The sequence below is a fragment of the Orbicella faveolata genome, unplaced genomic scaffold (genome assembly GCF_042242905.1).
Source record: "Orbicella faveolata isolate gen_17 unplaced genomic scaffold, um_ofav_v1 contig_46, whole genome shotgun sequence".
Taxonomy (NCBI): Eukaryota; Metazoa; Cnidaria; class Anthozoa; order Scleractinia; family Merulinidae; genus Orbicella; species Orbicella faveolata.
Window position 1 is genome coordinate 1710001 of NW_028301576.1, and position 10360 is coordinate 1720360.

At 40.4% G+C, this 10360-nt stretch overlaps 2 protein-coding genes across 2 annotated transcripts in view; both read left to right on the forward strand.

Annotated features, from left to right (window-relative positions):
- Positions 1–4643, forward strand: part of LOC110056410 (bile acid-CoA:amino acid N-acyltransferase-like) — a 9151-nt gene extending 4508 nt beyond the window's left edge. Inside the window, exon 2 of the mRNA XM_089277695.1 lies at positions 3047–4643. Coding sequence (XP_089133821.1) covers positions 3047–3849 — 803 coding nt within the window. The 3' untranslated portion in view covers positions 3850–4643. The remainder of the gene's footprint in view (positions 1–3046) is intronic.
- A 745-nt stretch (positions 4644–5388) lies between these two features.
- Positions 5389–9582, forward strand: LOC110056409 (bile acid-CoA:amino acid N-acyltransferase-like). The gene is made up of 2 exons (XM_020762881.2): positions 5389–6559; positions 7212–9582. The coding sequence occupies exons 1-2, from the start codon at positions 6067–6069 to the stop codon at positions 8015–8017; spliced, it is 1299 nt and encodes a 432-aa protein (XP_020618540.1). The 5' UTR covers positions 5389–6066; the 3' UTR covers positions 8018–9582.
- The last annotated feature ends 778 nt before the right edge of the window (positions 9583–10360 follow it).

Sequence of the window (10360 nt, forward strand, 5' to 3'; positions counted from 1 at the left end):
CGTACCAGAACTATAAACAAGTCTACAACACACCAGTGGCACATACAACCTGAGATTAACCCGGTTTCTGTAGCATGAAGCAACAAGAATATTTCTACTCCTCCCTGGAAGGGATGCATGCGATAGTCCATCGCTGCTTTACCCCCCGTATTAAAATTTGTTGGTGCTCTTTTATACACTCTATAGTTTAATTTGCTTCAGTGCACAGTATTTACAAATATTGATCAACTCAATCTTTTCTGATAAGTATTCTTGTATCCATTTGCTTTTGATCTGTAATAGCTTGGAACGAACACTGACCTTCAGTCCCAGCAGTCAAAGGCCGTAAAGAATATTTGTTTTTGTTATGCCTAAAAACTGTTGTGCAAGCTATTAACATTTGCAAACTATTGTGCAAACATATCACTTCACAGCAGGCTTAGCAGACATATCAGTAAGAGCTGGATATGAAGGCTTGAGAAATTATTTACGAAGTAGGGTAGACGTGCACTCTATGTGGATGCTATCTTGAATTGCAACTCGAACCTGAGTCAACAGTGGTGAATCCAGACCTTGAACTAAGGGGGTGGGTGTTGCTTGCCCTACCGGCTTTTCTTCCTTCTTTGATATTTTTATTTTTTACCCAAAATAAGGGGGAGGGGGGGGGGGGAGCCCGGGCCCCTCCCCTAGATCCACCACCCGCCACTGGTCAACCTTGAAGCTCCACAGCACCTTTGTAACGCAATATTTACTAGGGTAATATAACAACAACAACAAAAGACCTTTTTACCGATGTCACACTTTTCCGATTTTTTCACTCAAACAAAAAACAAAACAAAAAACAAAAAACGCACCACTCGACTTATCGTGCCGAATTTAGTAAATAGGTAAAGTTTCTTTAGAATCCGTTTCAAACTCATAAAAATATGGGACCCCTACCTTAACAAAAAAATGTATGGCGGGTGACAAGCACTGACCTCTGGCGTAAATTTCCTTGTAGGATTGGGGTCCCATATTTTTACGGGTTTGCAATGGATTCTTGTACATGTAATACTTCGTAGATTTACCAAATTCGGCATGATAGATGGGACTATGCAGGGTATTTATTTGTATATTAGAAAAATACGAAAAATTGTTGACATTGAGTGAGATCGGTAAAAAGTTCCATTTATGAAGGTATTTCTGCATAGCAATACAGAGCATTGCCTATTTAAACTAAAGGAAATAGGGTAGTATCTGAAATAAGAGCAAATCTTATTTTTAACAAGAAAACACTGCGATAAAATGAAAAATGTTTAAACCATTTTAGTTTAAAATTAATGACAACGTTTCGACGTTTGCTTAATGTCATTATCAAGTCAAAGATGGGTTAAGTTCCTTGATGAATAGCATCTGAAAAACTTTAGCATTGTAAAAACACTATAAGGCAGCATCCAGTTATGCCGGAGAAATTTGAAAACGCATCTTTATTTCTACGGTTAGGTTACGCATTCTAAATTAAGTTTTATTAAAGTGAATGAACACCTATATGATTATCATTATTACTGTACATAATTCTGTTATTCTTAAACTTTTAGCTAGATACACGACCCCACAAGCAAATGTGTTGCTTTAAACCAAATCGTACTTGAATAAAGGATTATTATTGTTGTTATTATGGAGTTGCAGCATTTGGGTATTGTTTATTTACTCCTTCATGTTGTTTGCAAAAATAAATGTAATTATTAGTCAATGCATTTTTTTTCTTCCTTTTCATTTGCTGGGAGCCCACCACGTGGCTTGCAAATAACTGCCTACAATCATGCGCAGTACCGTCTAAATCTGTTTTGCTCTAAATAATAGAGTGTGTGCATTGTCACGCGATAAAAAATAAAATCAAAAACCATTCAGTGGATAAAGTCAAGAAATTGTGATATTATAGACGATAAATAAAGAAAACAGTTCTCCAAGTTTAAGGTGTGTGCGTTGTCCCAAAGTTGAGATATTCGTCGAAATGTTCCGCGCAAAATTATAGAGTCTAGTATGGAGCCGCCATGTTGGAGGACCTCCTTAGTCCTCCAATATGTCGGCCGGAAAATAGTGTAAACATCTGGAACTTACTTTAGCTATGTAGACAACTGATTATCTGAACCGAACCAAAACACATTTACACAAGCACTTTTCCTAATACTTTAACTCCTAGAATGGCTAAAAATCACGAGATAAGTGTATTTTTCGACAAACGCGATCTTAGGTTCATGTCACTCACCGCCATAACTCCGAAATTCGAAATGCGCTGGTTTCCAGACGAAGGACGCTATTGAGCTGGAAAGTTGTAAACGGATATAATATAAGTACCTCTTATGCCTGATGAGAATAAAACCTTTAGGGGCTCTTCAGTTTTGGATTTGAGAATTTGATGACATCACGTGAACACGCTATATTCTGCTCTTGAGTAGTTGTAACCGCGCTCTCGGGTAAAAAACGGCAGATTGCTTCCCTGAGCTCTCAGCGAGTAGTTTAAGAAACTAGTGATCGAATGATAAAACAATTATTAAACTCGGTCATCGCAAAATACCCTGACTTGTCGGTGTCTTGCAGATCAATTTGCCGAAGCCGAAGCTTGCCACTGGCAAATCCTGATATTCGTCCAATAGCTGTTAATTGTGTGTTCTTTTTTTTTGTTGTTTTTTCGATATCATCCATAAAAAGCAAATTTAGTCACTGGGTAGTCTCCTTTGGCTGGTTCTGCTTAGGGTTCTAAATCAATCATTACCGCCGTTAGAGTTATCCCAAAAGGTTTTAACAGGGCAATATATACAAAGACAAATGTGTTCCCTTCGCATTTGTGTTCTAGAATTGGCAACTCTTACAGGGAAAGCCAATTTTACCCATTCCCAGAAAATAAAATTCCGTTACCTCTCGACCAGTGAAAGATACAATGATGATAAATGATAAGCAAGTACTATCATGTTGTTCCATCGTTTTTTTTTTTTTCCCTTCCTGGAGGGAAGCGAACATGCTTCTCTCGAGCAACTCTTTAATGAACGTGAACTAGATTGTTTAAGATTTATTTTCAATTCTACAGGTGTGATAGAGATGCTGGGTGGCGCTGGAGGACTTGTGGAATTCAAGGCTTCCCTTCTGGCTTCTCATGGATTTGCAGCTCTTGCATTGGCCTACTATTCTTATGATGATCTACCAGATTTTACACAGTGTGCCAACATGGAGTACTTTGAAGAGGCGGCTAACTGGCTCAGTAGTCATCCTAAAGTCTTGCCGCATGGTATTGGCGTTCATGCCATTTGCGTTGGATCATGGATTGCTTTGTTAATGGCAAGTCTAAGAATGAATGCCATTAAGACCGTTGTGGCTATTTCACCTTTTGTGTCTTGCGGTGTACCTTTTCAGTATAAGGGGAAGGTCTCTGAGGTATTTCCTCTTGAAAATACCAAGAACATATTGACGGAAGATGGTAGCATCTGGCGTCATTCTTTTTCAACAGTCACGGATTGCAAACCCCAAGTTTCTAAATACCCTGCCATCATACCAGTTGAAAACATTTCCTGTCCTGTTCTGTTAGTCTTTGGAACAGGAGATCTTAATGTTAATTCTGACTTTGCTACAGAACTGATTTTTGATCGCTTGAAAGCCCATGGCAAGGAACATTTGTGTTTTATTTTGCGTTATCCCGAGGCGGGACATCTCATTGAGCCGCCATACACTCCACACTGCTATGCTTCATACAGCAAATCTACTGCCAAATCGCTGGGTGACAGCAACCTAGTGTGGGGAGGAGAGATGGGTGCTCATGCTAAAGCACAAGAGGACGCCTGGCCAAAGATCTTAAGTTTTCTGCGAAGAAATCTTCAGCACTCCTGTAGTTTATAGTACGCAGCTAAGAATTAAGATTAAACATGCATATTAATACGAAGAACGATTTTCGTGAGAACTTCGTATTTAGGCGGGTACCGATGAGGTCGTGACCCGGGGGAAACGTCCCATACACGGTGGCTTTCGTGTATTTTTTGTTTAAACAAAATACACGTATTATAAATTACAGTTGTAAAGAACTGCGCTATTACACTTCATATACATACACCATCATGTGTTACTTAGAGTAGGAAAACGAAAGAAAAGAAAAGATTTAGTTAATTATGACAACACACATTAGCGACAATAAAATCCAAAAGGAAAAAGGAGAATTGAAAATGATAAATAAATAAGCAAAACAAAAACAAAAACAAGGATTAACGCGAACAAAGGAGAAGAGGACCGATATTTCATTTCTACTCTTGATTTTAATTCAAGTAACTTTGTCTGTGAGGATTGGAGAGGAGTATAGTCATGAAGATATTATGGATCATCGCAGTTATGCACACAACTTACGCAGTTCAGTGAAAAAAATTCAGGCCTGAACGGGATTCGAACCCATGACCTCGGCGATACTGGTGCAATGCTCTACCAGCTGAGCTATCAAGCCAACTGGGAGGTGGTCACTTTGTGATTTCGTAATATATCTGTAGAAGGGGAAGAATACAAGTGAATATATGAAAGTTCGTATATTTGAACTGCGGAGAATGATATGAAGATATTATTGAAGATACTATACTTGACTATAGTGTAGTCATGTTACAATGAACGCATTAATTTACTACAAGAGAAGAGAATCGTAAGTTCCTTGATGTTCTCTTGTTTGCTTATTAAGTTTCAACTTTCTATTTTGTTTTGACGGTTGGTTGAAGTCGTAAGCAAAAATGTTTTCCGCGGGAGATATGAACGAGCCAAAAGGCAGAGGGTGGGGCTGAGAATTACAAAAATAGACTTGTATTTAAAATTGATTTTACAAACTAAGTGCGATTTTGAGACCGCATTACCGCACTTTATTATATGGCTGTGTCTCACAAGGACTAGGAACTGCCCAATTCACGAATTTGGTTATTACCACAATTGCTACTATCGCAATCCGATTGGCTAATTTGCCGTTGTCGAAAGAGTCCAGACAACGCTGCTTGCGTCAATCTGTCACGCATTGCCTTTTTCAGCTCACGCTCTGAAAAAGTCTTTTCTTTGACGTTGATATTGTGGTAAAAAAAACAAATCGAAATGTGGTTTAGCGTGGTCTGTACTCGTATCGACAACGATAAGCATCATCACCGTGGTCAAAATTTGTTGTCGACTCATTCGGCTGTGCCTCGTGAGCCCACAACATTTTGACTACTGTAATGACGCGTCTACACCGGTTACCCTTTGCGGTGAAAAAGTTGCAAACTAACGTACAAAAATATTGACTATTTTCTTTTTTTAAATGGAGCTATTTTCTTTTTTAAATGGAAGTGCCAAAAAGCCCGATGCGAAAAAAAAATTGAAGAGGATGAGCAGACTTTGCAGATTTCAGTTCAGCTTACCGCTGTTGGCAGGCAAAATGTCGCTTGTTTATCATATGATAACCATCTTATTAACCGAGCTTAGCGGGTCTTTATGGGAGAATCTTGACCAAGGTCGTGAGTACAGACCGAATGCACTATGCAGACCTCCTGTTCGGTCAATGAGAACTTATTTTTTTCCTCCACCTTCTGAACGATCCGGAATCCTAGGTTCTTGAATCCGGACCCTGAGTACGGACCGCTCCGAAATTTCCAGCTTTTGCAACTTTTCAAGCGTGTTGTTTTTAAAAACACTGTAAAACATCGTAAAATATAAACATTTAACAAACAACTATGGATTCCGAGCAAACAGTAACGCTTTTTGTGCCCGAAATGTCTAACGCACGTGTACGCCAGATTTGAACTGAACGGCTTTAATTAGAATTCAACTCAAAAGTTGCCTTCAAACCACATACCGGGAAGAAAATAAACACGTTATTTGCCGGCCTAGGTAGGTTCGTATTGGGAAAAACTGCGCCAGAGGTCATGAGTACGGTCCGATTGTGGCCTCGGGCCGTTCTCAAGACTAGCTTGGGCACAGTTCTTCACCATATGGGCTTCCCAGCCGGCAAATAACATATCTTTAGTTTATTATTCTCCTGTTGGGAGGGCTTCCTCCCACGCCGCAAGATTGCGTAAGAGTTTTTGTACATACGAACGAGGTTGATTTGTTTCCTGAAAGATGGCAGGTTGTGATATTTCTGTGCAACCCTCATCTTCACTCATAGACGACAAAGTTAGAATCATTGCATCTGGACTTCAACCAAAACAGAATATTACGCTTGAGGCAAGGATTGTTGGTGACAAAGGTGAAGTGTTTGAGTCACACGCTCACTTTATCGCTGATAAAGATGGCAAGGTTGATGTTTGCCGTGACTCGTCTTTGGGAGGATCTTACAACGGAGTTTCACCCATGGGATTGTTATGGAGCATGAAACTAGCACCGGGACAGAGAAAAGGAACTCGACTGATGAAATCAGATGTTACCAAACCGTACAACATCGTCTTGAACTGTTTTGATGACCATGTAACTGCAAGCGAATCTTCGCTGAAGCCTTTGTCAAGCGTGACATTTCAGAAGTGGTACATGGCCGAAGGAGTAAAAAGAATTCCAGTGAGAGAAGGAAGAATCCGTGGGGCACTTTTCATTCCCCCGGGAGATGGACCTTTCCCTGGTAAGTTGAAAGTGCAAACGGTGAACCTAACCCTAACTCTAAACCGTAACTGCAAAAGATTAAATCGGTCAGTTCACGTACGAGTTATTAGAATTTCTCTTCATAAGAATCCTTTCGGTTGTGCCAAAAATAAAACTTCCGATAAGTCGAACCCTCGCTAACTCGAACATCCGGGAGGGCACTTTGTAAATCTTTTATTATATATGTGGGAACGTGTGCCGCTGGGACTTCCAAGTTTCAATTACTATACAATCATGTAATTGTAATAGTATATTTCAATATCCAGCCATCATGGTCAATAACCCATGTTTCTCGTTTGGCATCTGGGACATCTTTGAAGATTGTCTGTTGCTCATTCTTAGAGAAGAAGTGTTCACTTCAACGTTTGGGTGTGGATGTCTGGACAGAAGGGAGAGGGTCATCTCAATTTATGTAAGGTGTCGCAGGAGGGCTACATCCTTTATAAGGGACGGTCTTAAAAGCATGCTTATGAAAATACAAATGCACCAGCCCCTACTACCCTCTAAATGTTAATGCGTGGTGACGGTCCCTGAGCATGTGTCATTGTGCCACTTTATAGGTTGTTTCCCGATCTTGGAGTGAAGTGACCATGCTTCTCGTAGCCTATTAAGATTTCGTTTCAATTCTACAGGTGTGATAGAGATGCTGGGTGGCGCTGGAGGACTTGTGGAATTCAAGGCTTCCCTTCTGGCATCTCATGGGTTTGCAGCTCTTGCATTAGCCTACTTTGCTTATGATGATCTTCCTGACAACCATTCGTCTCTTGACATGGAGTACTTTGAAGAGGCGGCTAACTGGCTCAGCAATCATCCTAAAGTCTTGCCGCATGGTATTGGCGTTCATGCCATTTGCTTTGGATCATGGATTGCTTTATTAATGGCAAGTCTAAGAATGAATGCCATCAAGACTGTTGTGGCTATTTCACCTATTGTAGTTGCTTGGTGTACACCTTTTTACTACAAGGGGAACTACTCAGATGTAATTCCTCTTGAAAATACCAAAAAAATAAGGACGGAAGATGGCCGTGTCTGGCGTCATTCTTTTTCAACAGTCACGGATTGCAAACCCCAAGTTTCTAAATACCCTGCCATCACACCAGTCGAGAATATTTCCTGCCCTGTTCTGGTAGTCTTTGGAACGGGTGACCTCAATGTTAATTCTGACTTTGCTACAGAACTGATTTTTGATCGCTTGAAAGCCCATGGCAAGGAACATTTGTGTTCTATTTTGCGTTATCCTGAGGCAGGACATCTCATTGAGCCGCCGTACACTCCACACTGCTATGCATCATTCTCTGGCATTACTGCTGAATGGACTGGTGATGACTATCTAGTGTGGGGAGGGGAGATGAATGCTCACACTAAAGCACAAGAGGACGCCTGGCCAAAGATCTTAAGTTTTCTACGAAGAAATCTTCAGCACTCCAGTCGTTTGTAGTGTACAGCTCAGCTTACAGAGTAAATTGACTGCTGGCCTCTGCCTGGTTGCAAGCTTTTTTGGCAGCTCTCAGAGGTTGCTTACAGGCTAATTTAATGTGTAGCACATTGTTTAAGAGACATTGCCATCAGCAGTTTTGGGTGGGGGTGGGGGTTATGCTGGCAGATACCTAATATTTTCAAAGCACAGTGATTAGTGGGCCAATACAATGTTCAGCTTGTGTTAGCTTGCTTTTCCCTTGCTTTTGTAGCTAATCAGCAGCAAAACTAGGAGCACTTGTGTCTCCGATACATCATTTTGCTAATGCTAGCTCCAGTCCATTGTGGGGGCAAAATTTGATCTATTTCATGAATTAATAAGGCCATTTTTGGCTGAGTGATCACTTCTTACCTCCACAAGGGAATGGAACTAGGAAGTATTTGCATTAGCAAAATGGCGTCTTTGTGATGCAATGCATGGGAAGGAAAAATCTGGCTACAGACTGTGATCAAATGATGGTATGCTTCTATTAGCATCCGGAGGAAAAACCAAAAATGCTTTAGGAGATCAGGCATTTGTGGTAGCAGTACCAAGGATACGGAATGGACTGACATTAGAGGTTAGAAATGAAGCAAATATCAATCAGTTTAAACAGCTTTAAAGGCATAATACTTTAGGTTAGCTTTTAATTGATATCAAATTAGATTTTTAATGTATTTGTATTGAATTTTTATCTATATTTAATGTTTTGTATTTCTTAGCAACCATTGTAAATTTTTATCTTTTAGGATTAGTTATAATTTTTATGATGTAAAGCATACTTGATCATTTCATGGAAATTTGCGCAATAAAAATTCTTAATATTATATAATATAATTGATTGTGTTAGTCATTGTATTTTCTATGGCATGGTATAAAATAATTACAGAAGCATATGCAACGTTTTCTCTTGGTGTACATAGAGGGTGCGTTCCCGTTTGGGGTGATCTGGATCTGGATTAGTGATCTACGATCAGTGTGATCTAAGATGACTACCGAGATCATGGTACATCAAAGGACCTTATCAATCCACTCCGGTTACAGATTCATCGGTTCCTTTGACGCATTGTGATCTGGGTAATATTGAGCACTGATCTTGATCCAGATCATCCCAAAGGAACGCACCCAAAATTTCCCATTTGTCATTGCATATCGAGAAAATACAAGTGAGCTATGTTTTTCTAGTATTAAAGTAGTTAGATGAACATTGCGATTTTCCAACTTTTAATTTGAAATAAATGTTGCACGCGAGCAGGCGGATTTAGCAGGGCAGGGTGTGAACCGAGAGCGGGCGCGAGTCCAAAAGAAATCTGTCGGATTTCATTGGGACTCGCGCGTCCCGCTCGTGGTTGGCCTCCGCGCTTATATATGGATTGCGCTTCGCGTTTTGCCCCGCTTATCCTGGTTTGTAGGCTAAGCATGAGTAACAAAGGCCACGCAAATCCAAGATCGCAACCGCCACAAGATTAGGATCCTTGTATGTGTCTTGATCAACATTTGAACCACAACAGAATAATAAAACAAAGTTATTGAGCGTAAATTAACAAGGAGAAGTGTTTCATTCTGGCGCTCACTTCACTGAACAGATGGACCTCCTGGACCTAACCTGCCGACTTAATAAGTTCACTCACGCAAAGTTTTCCTTTGCTGATATATTTAGCAAACCTCATAATCCCACATCAAGCTTTACAAACAGAAAATGGCAACGCGGGGATAATTTAAATGTGAAAAAATTGAGCCTTGAAATATTATCGACATCAATTCTCTAAAACAGGTTTAACGTAGCAAGCGTTCCCGTACGAAGAGCTTTTCCGCGTTATGGCCGCGCGTAAATTGGAGCGAGAGCAAAACAATGCAATTCAGACGCAGCCAGAATGCGGAAAAACTCTTCGCATGGGAACGCTCGCTACGCAGGCAGGACCAAATTCTTCTGTAAAGTTTCCCTTTACATCCTAGCCATTTCCCGTTTCCTCTTTCTCTAGCACCTTCAAATGAGTGGATTTTCACACAATACTTGTCAAACGATACCCTACCATGTTTCAGATTTGATCTTGTACGTCAGCTATTTCAGATTCAGTGGTCTTGATTGCGCTTTATCAAATCCACTTTCTTTGTGTAGTTAACCCTGTTTTCTGTTTTTTGTTACCTACATTACACCCTTCGGGTCATCAGTAGTGCACATACGAAAATGCCCTCGCCCCCTACCACCCCATCCCGGAGTCTCCTCATAACAAGTTCTTGAGTTGTGAAGTAAGAAACTTTCTGTGATCTGGGAATATCGAGCAAAGCGATTTCATAGACCGGGGTTGCACTGCATAGAAAGTT

Excerpts from the sequence above, each read along its gene's own strand:
- LOC110056409 (XM_020762881.2), top strand. The coding sequence starts at position 6,067 with ATGGCAGGTTGTGATATTTCTGTGCAACCCTCATCTTCACTCATAGAC. Across the intron at positions 6,560-7,211 it reads GGGAGATGGACCTTTCCCTG|GTGTGATAGAGATGCTGGGT; the intron begins GTAAGTTGAAAG and ends TCAATTCTACAG.